We start from the raw sequence: 23,875 nt of genomic DNA on the forward strand, positions 1-23,875 counted from the left end.
CCTGTCCTTTTCCTCTAAACTTTCCTCCTTTCACCTTGAACCTGTGCCCTTTTGTAGTCGACCTTTCCAACCTGGCAAAAAGCCTCTGACTATCCACCCGCGTGGATGCGTCTCAATTTTGTAGACCTCTATTAGGCCACCCTTCAACCAGTCTTTTAGTGAAAACCGGGTTTATCCGATCTCTTCTCATACCTAAAGCTCTCCAGATCAGGCAGCATCCTAGTAACCCTCTACTTCATGCTCTCCAAAGCATCCACGCCCTTCTGATATTGCATGCAATTCTGGTCACCACACTATTTCAAATGTGGCCAAACTAAAGTTTTAAAATTGTAACATAACTTGCCAACTTTTACATTTGATGCCAAGCCCAATAAAGACAAGTGTGCAGGATGCCTTCTTGACCACCTAATCCACCTCCGTTGCCATTTTCAGAGATCTGTGGACCTGTACACTGAGATCCCTCTATGTCAATGCCCTTAAGGGTTCTGCCATCTATTGTGTCATTCTCACTTGAATTTGATCTTCCAAAATGCATTTCCTCACATTTGTCCATTAAACTCCATCTGATATTTTGTTGCCCAAAGCTGCAATTTATATCCTGCTGTATCCTTCGACAATCCACCTCACTACCTTCGACACCGCCATTCTTGGTATCATTTGTGAACTTATGAATCAGACACACCTACATTTTCCTACAGATCATTTTTTAAAATACATATAAACAATAAAAGATCCTAACAATGACCCTTGTGGAACAGCAGTAGTTGCTGATTTCTGTTACAAAGAGCACCTTCCATCACTATGACCAAGCTAGTTCTGTATCCATCTAGTCAGCACACCCTGGATCCCATGACACTTTACCTTTTGTACCAGCCTGCCATGAAGTACCTTATCAAATGCCTTAAATTCCATTGTAACAACATCCACTGCTTTTCCCTCAATCATTCTTGTCACCACTTCAAAAAACTCAAATCAAATTGGTGAGACACGACCTTCCCCACTCAAACCCATGCTGCCTATCATTAACAAATCCAATTACTTCCAAAATGAATAAATCCTATCTCTCAGTACCTTAACAGCTTAGTCAGGCTCCCCAGCCTGTAATTACCTGGATTACCTGTTTCACTTCTAAAATAAAGAATCACTGGCTGTTCTTCAGTCCTCTGGAGCCTTGCCAGAAGCCAAAAAAGGATGCAAGGATGTCTGTTAAGGCCCTGGCTATTTCCTCCCTTGCCTCCCACAGTATTCTTGGATAGATCCATCTGGCCCATGGGGACTGGTCTACCTTAATCCATTTCAAGACACCGAACATTTACTCCTTTATTATGTTGACCTCTCCAAGGGAGTATTCACTCACCTTTCCCCAACCTCAAAATCCCTTGTGTCCCTCTCATTAGTGAATACGAATGTACTCATTGAGAATCTCACCCATTTCCTCTGGCTCCACACATCACCTTCCTCTTATCATGGAATGGTTCCTACTCTTTCCCTAGCTACTATCTACTCTTAATAGATGTAGAAAATGCCTCTATGTTCTACTTAACCTTGCTGGCCAAGTACATTTCACAGCTCTTTTTAGCCATTCTAACTCTTTCCTACTTGCTCTATATTCTTCAAGGACTTTGTCTGCTTTTAGTTTCCTGGTCCTTCGGTACGCTTCCTATTTTGACTAAGCTGATAATTTCCCGTCATCCAAGGTTCTTAAAACCTGCCATTCCTGTTCTTCATTTCCACAGGAACATGACTATCCTGCACACTAATCAACTTGTCTTCAAAAGACACCCTCGTCAGATGAGGATTTACCCTCAACTATTCACTCCCAATCCTAATTCTCCAATTCAAGACTTTTATCCAAGATCCACTTTTGTCCTTATCCATAAATATCTGAAAACATACGAAATTATGGTCACTATTCCCCCAAACCCCCCTTAAACTATTCACATGCTATTTAAAAAACCCTCTTGGACACCCAAAAATTTGCTCCCCATCCAAAGCCCCAACACTAAGTGAATCCCAATCAATATGAGGGAAGTTAAAATCATTCACCACAACAACCCTGTTATTTTCATATGTTTGCAGAATTTGACAACATATCTATACCTCACACTGGCAGTTCAGACATCTGTAATACAAGCTCGGTATTGTGATTGCATCCTTCCTATTCCTGAGTTCTACCCACAATGGCTCATTGCAGATCCCTCCAGGTTGTCATCAACATAACTGTGATATGCTCTCCAACCAGTAATGCAGCTTTCTCCTGTCTCATCTAAAATATTGAAATCCTAGAACGTTAGGCTCCAAATCCTGTCCTCCTTTCAACCTCATCAAGAACATTATTATTGTATGCATTAATCCAGCCTCTACATTCACCAGTTTTACCTCTAATACGTTTGTATTGAAACAAATGCAGTCTGAGCTTCCAGTTCCTGGGAGTGGTTATCAACAAGCTTTCTTGGACTCTTCATGTGGACGCACTGGTTACAAAGGCCCAACATCTCTTCCTCAGGCAGCTGAGAAAATTTGGCATGACCGTGAATACCCTTGCCAACTTTTATAGGTGCGCCAGAGAGCATTGTCTGGATGTATCACTAGCTGGTACGGCAACTGTACCATTCAAGATCAAGACAGAGAGTGGTGAACTCGGCCCAGACAATCACAAAGGCCAACCTCCCAGCTACAGAATCCATCTACCAGGCCCGCTGTCAAGGAAAGGCCGCCAGCAATCTCAAAGATCCATCCCACCCTGGCAATGCTTTTCTACAACCTCTACCACTGGGGAGAAGGTACAGAAACCTGAATACCCGCACCAGCTGGTTTCAAAACAGTTTCTATCCTACTGTTGTTAGAATACTGAATGGACTCAAACTCCTTAGCATTTGTCTATACCTGTGTTTTTTTTGCCACTGATTACCTATTTAGGTATCTATGCTACTTCAGTATGTGATCTGCCTGTATTGCTCGCAAGACAAAGCTTTTCACAGTGCCTCCGTACACGTGACAATAAATTCAATTCAATTCAGTTCAACTGAGCTCAGCAATCTCTCCCCAACTGCTCTTCTTTAGAGCTATACATGCATTAGTCTCAAGCTCTTCCCAAGTCTCGAGACTTCGACATGCTGCTCCAATCATCCACCTCCATCACCACCCCCTCCCCAGATTGCCTGCCACTAATTAAACGCTCCCATGAGCTTCTCCAGAAAGGCTGGAAAAGCCAGTGAAATTGAACGTAGGGCCTTCCTACTATGAATGCTTTTGATGTTCACTGAACAACAAATTTACGTATTCGGACCCTGTGGACGACGGATATTCTTAAATTGGGAGAGGTGAGAAAAGATTTCAGATATTGCTTAACTGGAGGATTCAAGTTAAAAGGATAGGCTGAATCAGCTAGGACTCTTTCAGTGGAGCGTAGGTGGTTGAGAGGTGACTGCAAGAGGAAGTGGTAGATGCAGGTAAAATTAATTTAACAGACATTTGGACAGGTACATGAATAGGAAAGGTTTAAAGGGATATACGCCAAAGGCAGGCAAGTGGGACTAGCTTAGTTTGGAAAAAACTTGGTCAGCATAGACAAGTTGGACCAAGGGGCTGGTTCTGTGTTGTGAGACTCTGACTAAACTACAAATATGCCTCATCATACCAAGGGACTACAATCCCTTGAAAGCACAAGCTAAATAAAGCGCAAAGAAGAGTTTCTCTTTAGTTTACCAGAAAATTGTTACATCATGCAACTGCACAGAAATACACATTTCGGGTCCTAAGAACTACTTCTTCTAAAGTGAGCATCTGTGCTGTCACCCCTCAGTTATTGAGTATATAACAGTAATAAAATGAGAAGTGCATATTGAGCAATGAGATGTTTAGGTAACGTGACCAGAAGTTATATGGTTAAACAGGCAGGTGCTCAGGTAGCTCTTACAGGAAGAGAGTACGTAAAACAATAGAAGGGATTCAGAAAGGAAGTTCAGAACAATAGGGAGGCAACGAAAGGCCCTGAATATTTGAACTGGAACAAATGGGAGATTTAACCCATGAGGTAAAGTTCAGTGACATTGCAAGGTATAGACAGGCATAGCCAATAAAGGAGTTGCAGAGCTAATGGAGTGAAGCTATGGCAGAGTTTATAAAACAGGCAACTTAATGAACTGGAGAATGGAGAACAATTGGAAGTAAGTGGGATTTGACAAAATGCAGTACCCCACTATGTCAGATTTGTCCAGTTGAAACCAATGCAAGTTTGATCTCTAAATTATGATTGAAGACCAAGATTAGTTGCATATGTCCTTGTTTCAAGATAATTTAAAAAATGCTCTAGACCAAAGCAAACTCTGTAATCTTAAAGTGGGGGACAGAATATTAATTGGCCCACCATGTTAGTTAGTAAACACGCCAGCAATTTGAAATTGCCATATCCCTTGTTCAAGTGATCTTGCCTACATGGCATATTCAATAACTACCAGTATAAAATAAACTTTTTGCAAGAAGAGGAAGATGATGATAGCCATTGTGCTATACTTGCCTGTCAGTATGTTGAATTTCCTGTCTTCTCCTACCATCAAATGAGACCCATGCTGCATTCCTGGTATCAGGTGACAACATTATCTTCAGAAAGCAAACAAAATGTAGATTGTAAACTTACAATTTTTCTCACCATCCTAGACAAGTTCACTTGCACTTTCTAGAAACTGACATTTAACATTTTTGGTTCTTAAGATATTAGAACATCTTTTCTTAGAAAAGAATGTAATGGGTTAAATGCAGGTAACTTGATAATAAGCATCAGACCAAAAAATACTGCAATCATAGTTTTGAACCTACTGAATGATGGAGCAGGCTCAAAAAGATTAAATGGAATACTCCTGCTCAAGTCCTATATTCTTACATAACGAGTTCAGATTCACAAAAAATCTGACGTTTGAGGACAAGGCAATTTTAGTGGATTTATATAATTTCTTCCCTACTCTCCCATGGCCAGAAGTAGCTGGAAAGTATGACTGTCCTACTGAGGCCTATTGTAGGGTCCAGCCATCTCTGAACAGCACAAATCGAAGATCAAACTGGATATCATGATTCTCTACAGCACATCTACAAACTTGAGCTCATAATCTGGGCTGTCAGTCCACTTCAGTATTGAGGAATTCCTGTACGATGAGAACCATTGTCATTCATAAAACATCTTAAACAGTAGCTCCTTCTTCACCAGAGGTGAACATTTATCCCTCAACCAATAACAAAACAGAATCACAAAGAAGTTGCTAGAAAAGCTCAGCAGGTCTGGCAGTATCTGTAAAGAGAAATCAGAATCAATGTTTCAGGTCTGGGGATCCTTCCTCAGTTCTAGACATGGGGAAGAAAATAAATCAGAGATATAAATGGCATGTAAGAAAGGCATTATAACAATAATCATGGGAGACTTCAATATGCAAACCAACCAGGAAAATCAGAAGCACATCTGAAGGAATTCCTAGATTGTCTACCAGATAGTTTTTTTTTTGGAGCAACTTGTAATACTGCCCACTACAATTTTGGATTTGATGATGTGTACTGAGGCAGATTTGACTAGGGAACTTAAAATGAAGGATCACTTAGAGGGCAGTGACCATAACATGATACAATTCATCCATTAGTTTGAGGGGGAGAAGCTGGATTCAGATGTAACGGCATTCCAAATGAATAAAGGTAATTACAAAGACAGTGTCAGAGTTGCACTGCACAGAAACAGACCCTTTGGTCCAACTCATCCATGCCAACCAGATATCCTAAATTTATCTAGTCCAATTTGTCAGCATTTGACCCACATCTCTAAACCTTTTCTATACATATACCTATCCAGATGTCTTTTAAAATGTTGTAACTGTACCAGCGTCTACCAATTCCTCTGGCAGTCTATTCCATACACACCGTGTGAAAAAGTTGCCCCTTTGGTCTCTTTTAAATCATTACCTTCTCACTTTAAACCTATGCTCTCCAGTTTTGGACTCCACCACCCTGGGATAAAAAGACCTTGGCCATTCATCCTATCCATGCTCATGATTTTATAAACCTCGATAAGGTCACCCCCTCAGCCTCCAGTCCTCCAGGAAATATAGCCCCACCCTATTCAGTATCTCCCTATAGCTCAAGCTCCTACCTTGGCAACATCCTTGTAAATCATCTCCACAGCAAGGAGACAAGAACTGAATGCAGTATTCCAACAGTGGCACATCCACAACATGACCTCCCAATTCCTATACTCCATGCACTGACCAATAAAGAGAAGCATACCAAACGCCATCATTATCTTGTTTACCTGCGACTCCATTTTCAAGGAACTATGAACCTGCACTCCAAGGTCTCTTTGGTCAGCCAGGACCTTACCGTTAAATGTATAAGTTCTGCTCCCATTTGCCTTTCCAAGATGTAGCACCTCACATTTATCTAAATTAAAGTCCATCTGCCACTACTCGACCCATCTGATCAAGGTCTCATTGTACTCTGAGGTAACCTTCTTTGCTATCCACTACACAACCATGGCAAAATGAAACAAATCAATATATCTTGTCAGGTGTGGCTGAGTTCGAAGTCCAAATTGTCCTGAGGTGGACTTAAGATTACAGCAAAGAGGAGCCAGTGGTATGCTAGAACAACATCACAAAAGCTATACATCTGGTCTTACGGCTGATTGTGGGAGTTTGCAGTGCACAAATTGCCTGCCATACCAAATACACTTCAATACTTCTTCACAAGACTTTCACTGAGCCCAAGATCATGAAAGATGCTGCATCTAGGATATGCACTCATTCATATCTATGCATTTACAAAGTTCAGCAATTGGGAAACATTTTTGTATGATTCCTTTGGTGATGCTACAGGATTAAAAAGTGAAATGTGATGGTAACTTGGTTGGGCAACTTCTGTTCAATGTCCTTACCAAGTCAATCTTAAGCTGGGATATGTTGCCCAACACCATGAATAGCCCTTGTTTTTCGCTGAGCTATAACACAACACAACCTTTGATGGAAGTGAATGGAATTAAAAGACAGCAGTGGCAATGGAAAGTAGGGACCGATGCTAATCAACAACTGTGCTGGCTTGTTTATCCTGAATAGAATTTCTGATTTAATTACTGTTGGGGAGGGCAAGTAATTCTTGAGGAACTGGTGCTAAAAGAAACACAATTCAAAGGGTTGATGGTTGCAGAGCCAGGATGAATTTTAGGCCAAGTATGATTCTCATTTAACAATGCTTTCTTTTCATTATCCTAATTTAAATGGTCACATAATTATTACTTCCAAGACATTTTTCTGCCTACGCATCTGCCCAATTTATTCACAGATAATAGCTTAAATATCAGTTCATACAACAAAATTATGTCACTTTGTATTCAAAGAAATCTGAAAACAAAAATCAAGCAGATGAGATGGGTTCAGTTTTGTAATAGCCCCACTTTTATAAAGTGCAGAATAAGCATTATTAGAAAGCTGGGCTGAGGGAGGAATGCTGGAAAATGAGGCTAGAGTAGTAGTAATGGGGAACAAAAAAAAATGGCAGAGATACTGAATAGGTACTTTGCATCAGTTTTCACTGTAGAAGTCACCAGCAACATAACAGAGGGCAGAGGTAAGTGTGATGGCCATCACATGGAGAAGGTGCTGGGGAAGGTTAAAGTCTGAAGGTGGGTAAATCACCCAGACCAAATGGACTACTTCCCAGAATTCTGAAGGAGATAGCTGATGATACTGTAGAGGCATTGGTGATCTTTTAGAAAGCACTGGAGTTAGGGTAGGTCCCAGAGGACTGGAAAATGGCTAACACAGCGATTTGAGGGAGAGAAGCAGGAGATTGGAAAATATAGGGCAGTTAACCTGACCTTGGTAATCGGTAAGATTTGAGAGTCCATTATTGAGAATAAGAACTGCAGAGTATTTAAGTGCATGGTAAAATAGGGCTGAGGGGAGGTGATGACTGACGAATGTGTCAGAATTGCAATGGCCGACATCTCCTTTGTTTTTGGGAGGAGAAATCCAAAGATTCACACATCAAGTTCTACATCTCCAAATGACTATTCACAAATTTCTAAATAGAGAAATTTCTCCTTTTGATCCAAAATGGCTAACTCTTTATCCAAGATCGTCCATGGAAGCAGCATCTTAGCATTAACACACCTAAGTCCAGATGTAGGTCTGCTCGCTGAGGTGAAAGGTTTCAGATGTTTTGTCACCATACTAGGCAACATCTTCAGTGAGCCTCCAGACGAAGCACTGCTGATGGTTCCTGCTTTCTATTTATGTTTGGGTTGGTGATGTCATTTCCTGTTCTTTTTCTCAGGGGGTGGTAAATGGGGTCAAAATAATGTGTTTGTTGATAGAGTTCCAGTTGGAATGCCATGTTTCTATGAATTCCCGTGCAGGTCTTTGTTTGGCTTGTCCTAGGATGGATGTGTTGTCCCAGTCGAAGTGATGTCCTTCCTTGTCTGTATGTAAGGATACGAGTGACAGAGGGTCATGTCGTTTTGTGGCCAGTTGATGTTCATGTATCCTGGTGGCTAGTTTTCTACCCGTTTGTCCAACGTAGTGTTTGTGACAGTTCTTGCACAGTATTTGATTACCACCATTTTCTCAGAGGGTGGTAAAAGAACAGGAAATGACATCACCAACCTTCGGAAACTCAAACATATAACAAAGCAGGCTACATCACCAGTGCTTCATCCAGAGGCTCACTGAAGATGTTACCTAGTATGGTGACAAAATGCCTAAAAACGAACCTGCCAGCTCAGTGAGCACACCTACATCCAGAACCTCAACCTGAGCTACAAGTCTTCTCAAAACTCGCTAACACCCAAGTCCACCAAATGTTTTATGCATTTCAATTATATTAGCATTAATTCTTTTCAACTCGAGAGATATTGGCCCATTTTATTCAATATCTCCTCATGAAACAGTCCTCTCATTCCTTGAATTAATCTTGTTAAATAAAAGTTAATTTAGAAGTCGTTGCTTTAGACTGACTGCAATATCCTCAAACTCGGTCCCTGACCATGCATGTAGATCATGTTTATACAGGTTTACCTTTAGCTCCATTCCTGCTGGTACTACAATAGGCCGGAATGAGAGCGAGTGAGGACAGATCGGTGTGATCATGATGGCTGGTACATTTGGGTGCATCATTGAAGCTCCTGCTGCTGCAGCGTACGCGGTACTACCAGTTGGGGTGGACACGATGACACCTACGAAATAAGTCAAGTAACTATTCAATAAATATGGTGTATCCACACAAGACATCAATACCATTCACATTCAGAAAACCATAGAAATCATACAACCTCTCGACCCAGAGAGTGGCACCACAGGGTGTAGATGAAGCAAGCAGCACAGACAAATCACATTTAAGGGGAAAACGGGATAAGTGCAGAAGGAAGAAAAATGTAGGGAATATATAAAGTCACATGGGAGATGGCACATTTAGAAGATAAACACCAGCACCGATCAACTAGACTAAACTGCCAATCCATAAGGCACAGAAGCAGAATTAAGCCAATCAGGCTAAAGGGTCTGCTCTCCATTCAATCTTTGCTGATATATTTATCAACCCCTTGCTCCTGCCTTCTCCTCAAACTCTTGATCCATTTACCAATAAGTTAAAAGCAGGGATGAGGTCCTAAAAGCTGAATATAGAAAGAAAATAGAAATGTCAGATCTCAAAGTTATCACAGAATTACTACCATGCCATGAACTAGTCAGAGTAAAAACAACAGGATATATAGGATGGGCACAATGCTGAAAAGAAGGTGTGAAGTGGAGAGTGTCAGATTCATGGGACACCGGGACCAGTACAAAGTGGACAGGTTACACCTGGGCAGAACGGGGACTGATGTCCTTAGGGTGGTTTTGGTGGGGCAGGCAGCATGGTGATGGCAGTAGTAATTGGTAGAGGGTTCAGGACTGTTTAAACTTGTGTGGCAGTGGGATGGGAACCAGAGGAGTAGGGCTGTATATGCAGAAATTGAGCAAAAGGTAGAAACCAAGGCAAACATGACTAAGAACAAGAACAGGCAGGTAAATGCTGCTGAAAAAAAAAGAGGGGAGGAAAGTGGTCTGAAATGCAGGTGTTTCAATACAAGAAGTCTAATCAACAAGGTAGATGAACTTAGTCCCAAGTACTAATCAAAGCTCTATGACATTATTGCAATTAAGGAGTTGGCTGAAGGAGGGACAGGACTGGCAGCGGAATGTCTCAGGGTTTAGATGTTTTAGGTGTGGTAGAAGGGGATCTAAAAGGGATGGGGGAGTTGCATTATGGTAAAGGAGTATCTTAGGCTGTCTGTGGGAGATACATCACAGGACTAGTGCAGCAAGGCACTATGGATAGAAGTCAGGAATAGGAAAGGTGAAATCACAATGCTAGGAGTATACACGACAGGCAGGAGATAGTTGAGAATACGTCGGCAGATTAAGATGTAAACATGTCAGGGTTGTAGTGGGTGATTTTAACTTCCCCTTTCTTGACTGGGGCTCACTACCTGCTAGGGGCTTGGATAGGGCATAATCTCTAAGGACCATTCAGGAGAGTCCCTTGACACTATAATGTAAACAATCCAACCAGGGAAGGGGTTACACAGATCCTGATTTTGAGAAATGAGCCCGGCCAGGTGAGAGAACTTTCAGTGGAGGAGAATTTTAGAAATAGTGACAATAATAAGGCATGTTTTGCAATACTGACTGATCGGGATAACAGCATACCTTGGATGGAAGTGATAAATTGGGTTAGGAGAACTACAACAGTGGCTCAGTGGTTAGCACTGCTGCCTCACAGCGTGAGGGACCCAGGTTCGATTCCTGCCATGGGTGATTGTGCAAACTCCACACACATTCTTCCAATGTCTGCATGGGTTCCCCCCAGATGCTCTAGTTTCATCCCACAGACCAAAGATGTGCAGGTCAGGTGAATTAGCCATTAGAACATAGAAAAATACAGCGCAGTACAGGCCCTTTGGCCCTCGATGTTGCGCCGATCCAAGCCCACCTAACCTACACTAGCCCACTATCCTCCATATGCCTATCCAATGCCCGTTTAAATGCCCATAAAGAGGGAGAGTCCACCATTCTAAATTGCCCATAGTGTTAGAAGCTTTAGTCAGAGGGAAAGGGGTCTGGATGGGTTTCTCTTTGGAGGGTCGGTGTGGAGACAGTGGGGTTCTGTCTCCTCCATCGCCAGACCATGACAACACGATGCCTGGAGGAAGAACGCCTCATCTTCCACCTAGGAACCCTCCAACCACAAGGGATGAATGCAGATTTCTCATTTCCCCCCCCTTCTCAGTCCCAACCCTCAGACCCAGCACCGCCTTCTTGACCTCTCCGCCCCCACCCCCTATCACCCTCACCTTAACCTCCTTCCACCTATCGTATTCCCAACGCTCCTTCTCCAAGTCCCTCCTCCCTACCTTTTATCTTAGCCTGCTTGGCACACCCTCCTCATTCCTGAAGGGCTTATGCCCAAAACATCGATTCTCCTGTTCCTTGGATGCTGCCTGACCTGCTGCGCTTTTCCAGCAACACATTTTTAAGCTCTGATCTCCAGCATCTGCAGTCCTCACTTTCTCCTTCCATGAGATCTAACCTTGCTAACCAGTCTCCCTTCAGGAACCCTGTCAAATGCCTTACTGAAGTCCATGTAGATCACATCTACTGCTCTACCCTCATCAAACCTCTTACTTCAAAAAACTCAATCAAGTTCATAAGACACAACTTCCCATGCACAAAGCCATGTTGACTATCCCTAATCAGACTTGCCTTTCCAAATACGCCTACATCCTGTCCCTCAGGATTCCCTCCAACAACTTGTCCACCACTGACGTCAGGCTCACTGCTCTATAGTTCCCTGGCTTGTCATGACCACCTTTCTTAAATAGTAGTACCACATTAGCCAACCTCCAGTCTTCCAATACCTCACCTGTGACTATCGATGATACAAATATCTCAGCGAGGGGTCCACCAATCGCTTCCCAGAGTTCAATAGTACACCTGATCAGGTCCTGGGGATTTATCCACATTTATGCATTTCAAGACAGTGTGGGTTTCTTTCTCTCCCTCTCCTGCATTGACCTCATCATGAGATTCCTGTCTGTTCCTTTCCCTTTTAAAAGTGCCATTGTTTTGACTTTTGTTTCCTCCAAAAGTTCCAAAAAAAAATGCAACAGCGTATAAAACAATAATTGTTGCTCCTGGAATTCGAAGAAATCACCTCCAACACCTAAAATACCTTAATAAAAAAGGAGCAGCCTGATACAGCCAAAAATATTTCCCGTCCTCCAGTTTGGTGGAAACATCATCTCCTTGCCCACTGTATCTAGGCCTCTCAGTAAACTGCAAGTTTCAATTAGATTCTGCTCATCTTTCAAAACTCCATACACTATAGACCAAGAATCCTCAGCTGTTCCTTTCATGACAAGCCCTTCATCCCCACAATCATTCTTGTAAATCTCTTCTGGGCCCCATCCAATTGCAACAAGTCTTTCCTTCGATACACAGAACACTACAGTGCAGTACAGGCCATTTAGCCCTCGATGTTGCACCAACTTGTGAAACCAATCTGAAGCCCATCTAACATACATTATTCCATTCTCATCCATATGTTTATCCAATGAACATTTAAATGCCCTTAAAGTTGGCAAGTCTACTACTGTTGCAGACTGTTCCACGCCCTCAACTGAGTAAAGAAACTACCTCTGACCTCTGTCCTATATCTATCACCTCTCAATTTAAAGTTATGCCCCCTCGTGCTAGCCATCACCATCCGAGGAAAAGGGCTCTCACTGTCTACCCTATCTAATAGGGGCCAAAACAGCACACAACATTCCAAATGCAGTCTAACCAGTGTCTTATACAGTGTCAGCAATATTTCTGTTCTTGTATTCTAGCCCTCTTGAAATTAATTCCAACATTGCATTTGCCTTCCTAATGAGAATCCTGAACTAGGATGCCCAAGTCGCTTTGTGCTTCAGATTTCCAAAGCCTTTCCCCATTTAGAAAAGTCTATGCATCTATGTTCCTATCAAAACGTATAAACTCTCACTTTTCCTCATTGTATTTCATCTGCCACCTACTTGCCCACCCATCTTTGTGTCATCTACAGACTTAGTTACAATGCCCTCAGTTCCTCATCCAGATTGTTAATGTATAAAGCAAATAGTTGTGGTACTGACATTGACCCCTGTGGAATTCAGGCTCAACACCACCTCCTTAAAAAAAATTGCCACACCACTCATCTCTGCCCTCCGACACTCCTGAAATTCCGCAATGTTGTTAGCGTCTTCCACTGTAGAAACTAATGCAAAGGACGATTCAGTTCCTCCATTTCTTCACTCCCTGCTGCTACTACTACTACTTCAGCAATCCTTGCCCACCTCTTATCTTTCGGATATCCAAAACAATTCTTGCAATCTCCTTTTATATTACTAGGTAGCTTACTCTCATTTCATCTTCTCCCCACTTATTACATTTTTAGTTATCCTCTACTAGTTTTTACAGACTTCTCAATCCTATAGCTACTCACTAATCTTCACTACATTGTGGGCAGTTTCTTCTCTTTTATGTTGTCCCTTACTTCCCTCGTCAACAATGGTTGCCCCATCCTGCCTTTGAAATGTTTCGTTTTCCTTGGGATGAACTTCTACTGTGACTCCTGAATTACCCTATTACACATGCAATTGCTGCACCGCGATCATCCCTGCTAGGCTCCTCTTCTAATTAACACTGGCCACCACTCCCTCATGTATTTACTCAACTGTAATACCATTACATCTGATTAAATCTTCTTTCTCTCTCAAACTGCAGGATTATTTTATCATATTATGGTCAATGTCCCTTCAGGGTTCCTTCACCTTAAGCTCCCTAATCAAGTCTGCCTCATTACACATCACTAAATACAGAATTGCCTGTTCTCCCGCACGCTCTACCACAAGCTGCTCCAAAGAAAAACATCTGGTCAACATCCCACAAGTTCCTTTTCTGGAGATCAACTACCACCCTGATTTTCCCTGTCCACCTGCATACTGATGTCACCACGATTATTGTCGTAGTGCCCTTCTGACATGTCCTTTCTATCTTTGGATTAATTTTCTTTCGCACATCATGACTACTGATAATCCTGATAATCAAAGCAATTCTGAGTGTGTGTATATTAGAGGGGAATGGTAGGACTATGGACATAAATTTAGAATGTTATTTCTATTCTGAGAAAAGCACTGTCCACTGAAACTAACTGAACTGGGCATGAGTTAATTACCTGCAGTCTGTCAGGTAAGCTCAGGGAGAATGATATTTTTAGTTACTGTGGTCATGTTTTAGGTAGACTGTTATAAAACGGATTCATCCATTGTGTCTTCTGGAACCAGATCTTGTGGCTTTAAGTGCTAGAGATATTTTTATTTTATCTTTTATATTTATTTGTGGGATGCGAGTGTTACTAGCATCCAAAACAGCCCTTGAAAAGGTGATAACAAGTTATCTTCTTGAAACAGGTAGTCCAGTTAGGGGGAATAGTCATAATCCAGAACTCCAGGTTCATATTTTCATAGAGTCATAGAATCCCTACACAGAGTGGAAGGCAGCCATTTGACCCATTGAGTCCACACCGACCCTCTGAAGAGCATCCCATCCAGCCCCTGGCCCTACCCAATCCCTGTAGCCCTGCTTTTCCCATGGCTAATCAACCTAGCCTGCACATCCCTGGACATTATGGGCTGTGTAGCATGGCCAATCTACCTAACCTGCATATCTTTAAATGTTTTTGATAAATGGGGCTTGAATCTCATCATTACATGGTGAAATTTGCATTGAATAAAACAAATCTAATGGCCAATTAACCAGTGTAGATTATCAAAAGAAAACCCTTTTGGTTCACTAATGCCAAGTAAATCCATTATCCTTACTGGTCTGGCCTACATGCAACTCCAAACTCTCAGCAATATGATTGACTCTCTCTGGGGCATTAGGGTAAGGGAATAAATGCTGACCTAGCCTACAATGCCTATATCGCATGAACGAATAGAAACACGTTATTGCGCTGTTACAAGGATAGTGCAGTAAATTAATCCACAAGTGAAGGAGCAGCGATACAGTTCTAATTCAGGACTGTGCATGATTTAGGGGTTGGGGAGGTAAAGTGCAAGTTATAGGGCTCTCACATCTTCAGCCCTTGTTCTTCTGATGGCAAAGAACGTAGATTTGGAAATTGCTACTGAAGCAACCTTGGCTTGTTGATGCTGTGTATCTTGTGGATTATGCACACTGCACACAAATGCACCAGCAGGGGAAATGAGAAATGCTTAAGGTGGTTGATGGGCTGCTTTATCCTGGATGATGTCAAGCTTCTTGAGTTATTGGAGCTGCAATAATACAGGTAATTGGAGAGTATTTTGTCACATTTCTAATTTGTGCCTTGTTGAAGGTGGACAAGGTTGACAGAAACTAGGTTAATCCCAACCACTGACCTGCTCTCATAGTATTGTGGTTAGCCCAGTTCAATTTCTGGTCAATGGTAACCTGCAAGATGGTGTCAGTAAAAGATGAAGGTCATGGGGGAGAATTTTAAATGCTCTCTTGTTGAGTATGGTACTTGTCACCTGGCATTTCAGAGATTTGAACGTAACTTACCACTATCAGCCCAAATCTTGAATTTTGTTCAGTTTTTACAGCATCCATGGATAGATTATTTAAGATAATATTGTGAGATATCTAACCCATACAATCACCAAGCAGAGAAAGGGAGATAGAGGCAATGGGTACAGAAAAAGTAACCTCAAAAATACTAGTTCACCATCTATTTCTAAAAACATAACCAGCATACGAATAAATTACAAAAATATAATGTTCATCTTACCATCTCCCTGCACAGATGTAATGAGTCTCCCATCCAGATACAAATCCACATTTGAAAGATAGGAGGATGGGCCGCGATCCACCACCACTTCATTCAGCACCTGTAATATCCATTTGGAAGAATCAATTTCCAGGGGAATGCCATATGATGCATTTAGACTAGAGGAAATTCAATCACATGAAACAAAATCCCAATGCCCCCCAAACAAAAATAATTCACATCAAGTTACTAGTGTCACTTCTACGGAAATCTAAGTGGACAACAGAGGGTACAAGGGTAGACCCTGCTGACTTTATTATTCCCACCATTTATGAGGCACTAGTGAAAAATAAATGGAATACTCTCCATTTATCCAGATGAGTGTGGCTCCAGTAATAGTCAAGAAGCTCAGGACCATCCAGGGTAAAGCAGACAGCTTCAATCAGCACCCCAGCACTGTCACCTTAAACATTCACTCCCTCCACTACTGGTGCAGAATGGCACCCATGTCCATTATTTACAAGATGCATTGCAGCAAACTGCCAAGCCTCTTTCCATAGCAGATTTCCAAACCGATGACCTCTACCAGCTAAGGAACATGAGCAGCAGATAATACTATCACCAGCAAATTCCTCTCCAAATCACACATCCCCTGAAACTTTATTGCCAGTCCTTCAGTGTCACTGGGTGAAAACAATGGAACTCTTTCGTGAGCAGAACTATGGAATTCCCACCACCATATGGACCACAACACTAAGATGCCAGCTCACCACCCCTTCTCAAGAACAATTAGGGACGGCCATAAAAGCTTACATCCAAAGAATTAGTACAGGATTACAATATAGTACAGGTAGAAGATCCTTTATCTGACCAGCTGTTTTTCAGAATTCGGAATTTTTCTATTTTCAGAATAGTGACAGTTTCATGGTGAAATTTTTAAAAATCTTACCGGAGGAGCAGACATCAGAGTAAAAACGTGCTTTGCCATGCCCCCCCACACCACATCTGAGTGGCATGCATCGAGTGGGTGTCGACTTGTGGGGTTCACAGCGAAATCCCAGGCCTGTTGGTGCTTGGCCATGCTCCCTCACGTCACATCCGAGTGGGGCGTATTGAGTGGGTGTTGACTTGGGTTAACTGTTTGCTTGCCAAACAACCTGGTTAATGAGGAAAAACTTTCAAATTTTGGAGCTTTTCAGTTTTTGGATATTTGGATAAAGGATCTTCTACCTCTATACCCATATATAAAAATATACACTTCAAATGCAAGTGCGCTTCCAATCATAATATTAGGTTTTCCTCTATTGCACATGATGCTTCAGAAGGCAAAATAATTATTTCAATAATGCCTTAACTATTTTCAGTTTTGAAAGAACAGCCCAAATCTATTGGCACTGAAATAAGATTAAGGAAAAGTAAATAAAGATCTGAGACAGTCAAAAGGGAATACAGCATAAAGCTACCACAATGGAACTTTTACAAGACATATGGCTAGGTCACAGTTGTACACAATTCTGGGCAAATATCAGTGAATGCTGAGGTAAGTGATCTTGTCCAAGGCAACCATTCATATGCTTCAGTTGGTTTGTACTACTGATTTTAGACAGAATAGCAGTCGGCGTCCTCACTCTTATTATCTATCAACTCCTAAAGGAAAGTATTAGTGCACAATAATGGGAACTGAAGATCTGCCAGCAGAAATTAATCATTTTCCAATTTGTGAAGCTCAATGACAAACCAATAAATAAAATGCTGGATGTTCTGAACATAGCTGAAAATGTGTTGCTGGAAAAGCACAGCAGGTCAGGCAGCATCCAAGGAACAGGAGAATCGACATTTTGGGCGTGAGCCCTTCTTCAGGAAATTTCCTAAAGAAGGGCTAATGCCTGAAACGTCGATTCTCCTGCTCCTTGGATACTGCCTGACCTTCTGCGCTTTTCCAGCAACACATCTTCAGCTCTGATCTCCAGCATTTGCAGTTCTCACTTTTTCCTGTTCTGAACATATTACTTTCTCAGTACACAGTTCCATTTTAATATCTGGACAAATTTCAGGATGGAACAGATGAACTTAGGGGCACAGAAGTGCTAACAAAAGTTGACATAGGTGTGTTAAAGAGGAAAAATGCAATTTCAAATGGTTTTAAAAACATACAATTGGAGTATAAAAACAAAACTGCAAAATCTATACAATCATTGATGTATAGAGGAAACTGGGTCATATACTAGGAGACTTATTGAGTGGGGATGACAGTACTGAAGAGATTCACAGTTCAAAATGACTGTTCCAAGGATCAGCCATAGGTTCTGCTTTAGTCAAGTAGATAGACATGCAATGGGCTGGCTTCACTAGCTGCTTCTGGTTGGCACTGTTGTAATGCACACACAGTTCTGTAAGTGGAAAGAGCCTGACATAACAATATGCTAAACTTTAAAAAGACAATATCCTCCAGTCATATTAGGTTAACAACACATTCAAATAGAGACACTGAAAAATAGTCAGAAGCTCTCCAGCTCCACCTAGTGGCTACAATTTACATTGCCTCAATCAGTGCTACACTTATCCTGGAAATTTGTTCCCATCTGAGCATGTGGACTCCACAAAGATTGAGCAACACAATAAGTGACACATCATTTCTTATGTAATGAGATGGTGATGCTTTTGTGCTGTATAAACGCAGGCCATAGTTCATCACCTAAATGGGAAAGTGAGGTGGTGGTAGCATAGTGGTAATATCATTGAACTAGTAATCCAAAGCCACATATAAATGATCTGGGAACACAGGTTGAAATCTCACCATAGCAGGTGAATGTTGAATTCAATTTTTAAAGTCTGGAACTTTTTAAAACAAAACGTGAGCCTAATGGTGACTATGTGAACCAGAATAACTCACTTAGCACTCAGATAAACCCATCTGGTTCGTTAATTCCTTTAGAAAGGATATCTGTCTTTCATACCTGATCTGGCCTACATGTGACTCCAAACCATAGCAACGTAGTTGACTCTACTGAAAGTGATATCGGCACCAAAAGATAAAAAGCAGATCAAAGATGCATTAATACTAACAAAATTATGCAGCAATACCATTTTTCATTTCCAATCGAAGCACCCTTTTCTCTTTGCAATGATTATCCTCTGGGCAGGACTTCCAACTTATCAAACATTTTTTTCATTTACTTTTAACCTTAAAAAATATTTATGACACTCTAGTTTATGAGTAGCAATCAGGAATTTTTTAAAACTGCTTTCTTCAAAAAATGGTGAAAATTTGAAACTTGCTACCAAAAAGAGTTCACATTGCAATAGAACATAGAACATAGAACAATACAGCACAGAACAGGCCCTTCGGCCCACGATGTTGTGCTGAACATTTGTCCTAGCTTAAGTTTGCAATATCTTACAACATTTATTTTCTAATTTTTCCCTCAAATTTGCAGCTTCAGCCTCATTTTCCCCTCCTACATTCCATTAAGGGTAGGAGTTCGCACAAGAATTTATGGTCTTGTCTACACATACATGTAGTACTTGCATGAAGACTTTTCCTGCCTCGTTGTCAATATGACTCTGTGGGGCCAGTCCGTTATCCTGCACTTGGTATTGCCTCTCCACTTCTGTTGTTTTTAATTCCTTAACCACCTTCACCTTCAGGCGACTCCTCAGAATTATCCTGGCATCTCCTGATCAAAGACAAGGTTCCAAAATAAGCTGCATTCACTGAGATTTCCAGCAGTGGTCACTCTCCTACCAGTTAAAATAGCAAGATAAATATAGATTAGGAAGCAACAGGTTACCTTAGCTCATCTATCTGAAATAAGCACATTTTGAACCAACTGCTTATCACAGAATCCTAGTGTTCCTAACACTAGTACTGTACCCAGAGGTTTATCCCAAGCAGTATGTGCTCAGTGTGTTAAGAACATCCAGAGCCCTGAATCTGTCATCTTAAAATTCCCTCTTGTTCTAATTTCATCGCATATTTGAAGCAAAGTTCATGTCTTAGAATATCATTTTATCAACTTACTACCTCTCTTCCAAGTCCCCTCACAGTTGCTTCTTCTCAAGATAAAGGAGGCCAAACTTCTCCTATGGTACAGTGCTGATTGTAATCAGCTTTGTGACTTTGCTCTCTACTTGCAGAGACCTTAACATTTTTCTGTATTAATGACTAAATGTGGACACAATAATTGCAGCCAACATACTCATTACCTCATGTACCAAAGCATACTACGGATACAGAAATAAATTCTGTGATTAGTCGTCTCAAATGCGAAGTGTGTGAAAGGGAGGAAGTGATTTGAGTTGACAAGTCTTGCTCAGATATGTATTTGATTTAGGTTGCCACTCTTCAGGAGACTATACTAGCCTTGGAATGAAGATAGCACAAATTCACGAACTATCCTCGGATTTAAGTTATGGAGACCATGAGACACAGGAACAGAAGTAGGCCATTCAGCAGGATCATAGATGATTTGATAATCCTTAATTCCACTTCCCTGCCTTTTTTTCCACATAACCCTTGAATCCTTTACTGATTAAATATATTACAGTCTGAGATATAGTTTTAATGATCCAGTCTCAACAGCCCTCTGTGGTAACATTATTGAGAAGGTCAAAAGATTATCTAATTGAGAAGTTTAAAAATGACAAGATACAGTAAGATTAAAAATTTCCTTAAGTTATAGAATAAAAGTATTAAAAACTAAAACAGTCATTCAAGAGTGAAATCATAAGGATGATTATGTAAAATTTCCAACTACAAGTTTGTGGATGTTGAGGGTCAACTGAAATGATTAGATTAGATTCCCTACAGTATGGAAACAGGCCCTTGAGCCCACCAAGTCCACACCAACCCTCCAAAGAGTAATTCATCCAGACCCATTGCCCTACCCTATATTTAATCCTGACTAATGTACCTAACACTATGGGCAATTTAGCAATTCACCTTACCTGCACATTTTTGGATTGAGAGGGGAAACCAGAGCACCCAGGAGGAAACCCACAGACACAGGGAGAATGTGTCTGTGTGAAGTTTGCACAGTCACCTGAGGCGGGAATCGAACCCAGGTCCCTGGTGCTGTGAGGAAGCAGTGCTAACCACTGAACCACCGTGCCACCCAGTTGAAATGCTTTTCAACTGGGAGGGACAGATTTTTTTTTTTATTAGGCAGGACCATCAGTGATACAAGTAAAAAGAGCAAGGGGTTGGAGTTGAAGTACCAATCAGCCATGCTTCTCATGGTACAATAAAACACTAAATAATCCATACCTGCGCCTATGTCCCTTGGGAGGTAAATGTGAGCATTGACACTGCCCACTATCCCCAATTTAAAAGCATATTTTATCTAACAAGCTGCAATATTTGCAGTATATGTGCACAATATGCAGTCATTTGTCTCCCTTTCACTACATCACCCACCCACATAAATGATAATTAGTATGAATGGTAAAATTAATAAAGTGAATGAATCACACAAAAAGAAACAAACAGTCCTTTGTGGTTGACAAATAAAGGAACTTAGATTATTTGAAGGACACAGGCAGGGAGTATTTCATTCGGTTAATCTAATTCCGGATAATCAAATGCCGGATAACAGTTTAGCCAAGCATCGGAACCTTGCGGTCTTGCTGGATAATCCGATATTTGAATAATCAGATGCCAGATAATCGAGGTTCCTCCGTATTGAGTTGAGGTGCAAGAGGAATGGTGCAGGAAAAAGTGGGACTCAACCAAACAGGAGGAAAGATAGTGACACAGACCTGAAGGGCCAAGTAATCAGTTCCTGAGCTGAAACTGCCAATCTACCAATCTTTTATTTCATTGCAACTTTGCAATATCTTTAATGCCTACATTAGCCAAGTTAATCAATTAATTAATCACTCACTCTGCACTATTTCCACAGCCCCACAATGCAAACTGCAATTTTACCACAATTTGGCAAAAGTCATTCTGCTATGACAAGTGTTTCATTAGTGCAAATTCACTATAATGTGATTGACGAATTGGGGACAGTGTTTCTAAACTGTGAACTTTTAAAGCATTTATTGGTTATAACACAATTCCAGCCCCTTTAGTTTAAGTGGTGCTGCTATTACATGATTTTCTTACAACATGGAATTGCAAGAGAACAGAACTATCATGTTATAGCAGAACTGACTAATAAAAGTTGGCAAAAGGGAACACTGCTTTAATTGTAATGGCCTGCCTCAAGTCTGTCTGCAAGTGGCCCAATCCAGGTCATCAGCAGGCATATTGAAGGTCAAGAAAGCAAATCAATGTTTCGGTGATCAGAAAGACAGAACCCATAACTGTATTGCTGGCTATCTTTCAAAATAATTGGACATTATACCAGAGTGTATGTACACTAGTTTACTGAGATAGTTTTAATAACAGAAGTTAATTTAACCCCAAATAAAGATCAGATGAACCTTAAATGTATAATTTAACACAGCCCACAGCATTTCAAAGATAAAAAGGTTCCAAAAAGTATTTCTTTCATACCTTCAATCACATTGGTCACTTCTTTTCGGTAAGATTCAAATTTGAAAGGTGTGAGAAATCCAAGTGAACCAAGATGAAACGCCATTACAGGCGGAACACTGGTCTAGAAAAACAACAGCAAAGTTAGCCACAAATCAAGCTGCCACATCCATACTGATACAACAAAAACAAAGACTTTCTACATATTAAATAATGGAAGAGTCCTCAGCATATTGTAAAAATTCTATTCCCTTATTGACTTTACCACCTTCCTCTGTTATAATTAATATCAATATAATTAATTTCCTCATGATTAATTTTTAATACTTTTATTCTATAACTTAAGGCAGTACAATAAGGATCAATACATCAGGTTTTCAGAAAACATTTCTAAGCTCAGCCAGCATCCAGTGATAACAGTAGGAAATTTCACAAATTTCAGGATGTCAGGGAAGGAAAGGATGAAACTCAACTATATGAACATACATCACAGTTAAATGGCTTACAACTATATCCTGCCAAAACATACACAGCTGATAAAGCACTAATATGACTAAAATGAATGAAGAACAACTGATGGGAATACCTTTTTAAAGGACATTATAGAAAACTAGAAAATCCAAAACTCGGTGCTTTTCCTGTATTGAAAAAGCCATGTGGTTTACTAAAAATGACATCAGCTCTTTAATATGTGCAATGACTTACCTGCTGTTTATAGAAAAGCAAGTGCCTGGCTTCAGTACTATTCTTTACCAACTGGCTATCCAGAGATGAACTGTACAGAGTTAACATTTTTGAAAATCACGTCCAACAATATGGAAGTGAATCTCAACTCATTTATTGAGATCAGTGGTATTTAGAATGTGTAAACCCCTCAGCCTGTTCATTTCCATCAAAAGCCAGCCAGGGATAATATACAAATTAGGAACAGAGAAGTCATCTCCACCGCTTGAGGGTGCTCTGCCATTCAATATCATGATTTTGACCTCAACTTCTTTCTAATGATCTTTCACCAATGTCCTTATAAGCTGCATGCACAATGATTTGCAGGATTCTGAAGGTTGATGCCGTGCATAGACTTTGGAGGTCCAGGCAAAAGAGAAAAACACTAGGAACATATTCTTTCATTCCTTTGCTGATCAATAAACTCTCTCCCTGCCTTAAAAATATTGAAAGATACTACCTCCATCACCTTTTGAGGAAGGCAACTACAAAGACACTCAATCTTCAGAGGGAAAAAAAAAGTCCCTATCTATCCTAAACAGGCAATCCATTTTTTTTTAAAGCAGTGTCCATTAGCTCCAAATTCTCCATTTAAGTAAATATCCTTTCTACAGCCACCCATCATGTCTCTTCAGAATCTTACATGCATCTTGGACAGAGGTTCCAGCCCCAAAGAAGACATCTTGCTTTCTGATCTCTGACATTGCTCCCTTTACACTCTCTACAATATCAAATTCATTATTAAGAAAGGAGAGAGAGAGAAAGCAGGAAATTATAGACCAGTTAGTCTGACCTCAGTGGTGGGCAAGATGCTGGAGTCAATTATAAAAGGAT

The 23,875-nt window shown here is 40.9% G+C and overlaps 1 protein-coding gene across 3 annotated transcripts in view; it reads right to left on the minus strand.

Annotated features, from left to right (window-relative positions):
* The window catches only part of LOC122556143 (NAD kinase-like), a 60,014-nt gene that overhangs the window by 2,285 nt on the left and 33,854 nt on the right, over positions 1-23,875 (minus strand). For all 3 annotated transcript variants that reach the window (XM_043702635.1, XM_043702633.1, XM_043702634.1), the window contains 5 exons: positions 22,340-22,442; positions 19,357-19,517; positions 15,862-15,961; positions 9,048-9,205; positions 4,520-4,602 (listed from right to left, as the gene is read on the minus strand). In XM_043702635.1, the coding sequence (XP_043558570.1) occupies positions 4,520-4,602; positions 9,048-9,205; positions 15,862-15,961; positions 19,357-19,517; positions 22,340-22,442 (605 nt within the window). The remainder of the gene's footprint in view (positions 1-4,519; positions 4,603-9,047; positions 9,206-15,861; positions 15,962-19,356; positions 19,518-22,339; positions 22,443-23,875) is intronic.

This window comes from Chiloscyllium plagiosum, chromosome 13 (genome assembly GCF_004010195.1).
Source record: "Chiloscyllium plagiosum isolate BGI_BamShark_2017 chromosome 13, ASM401019v2, whole genome shotgun sequence".
NCBI classification, from domain to species: domain Eukaryota; kingdom Metazoa; phylum Chordata; class Chondrichthyes; order Orectolobiformes; family Hemiscylliidae; genus Chiloscyllium; species Chiloscyllium plagiosum.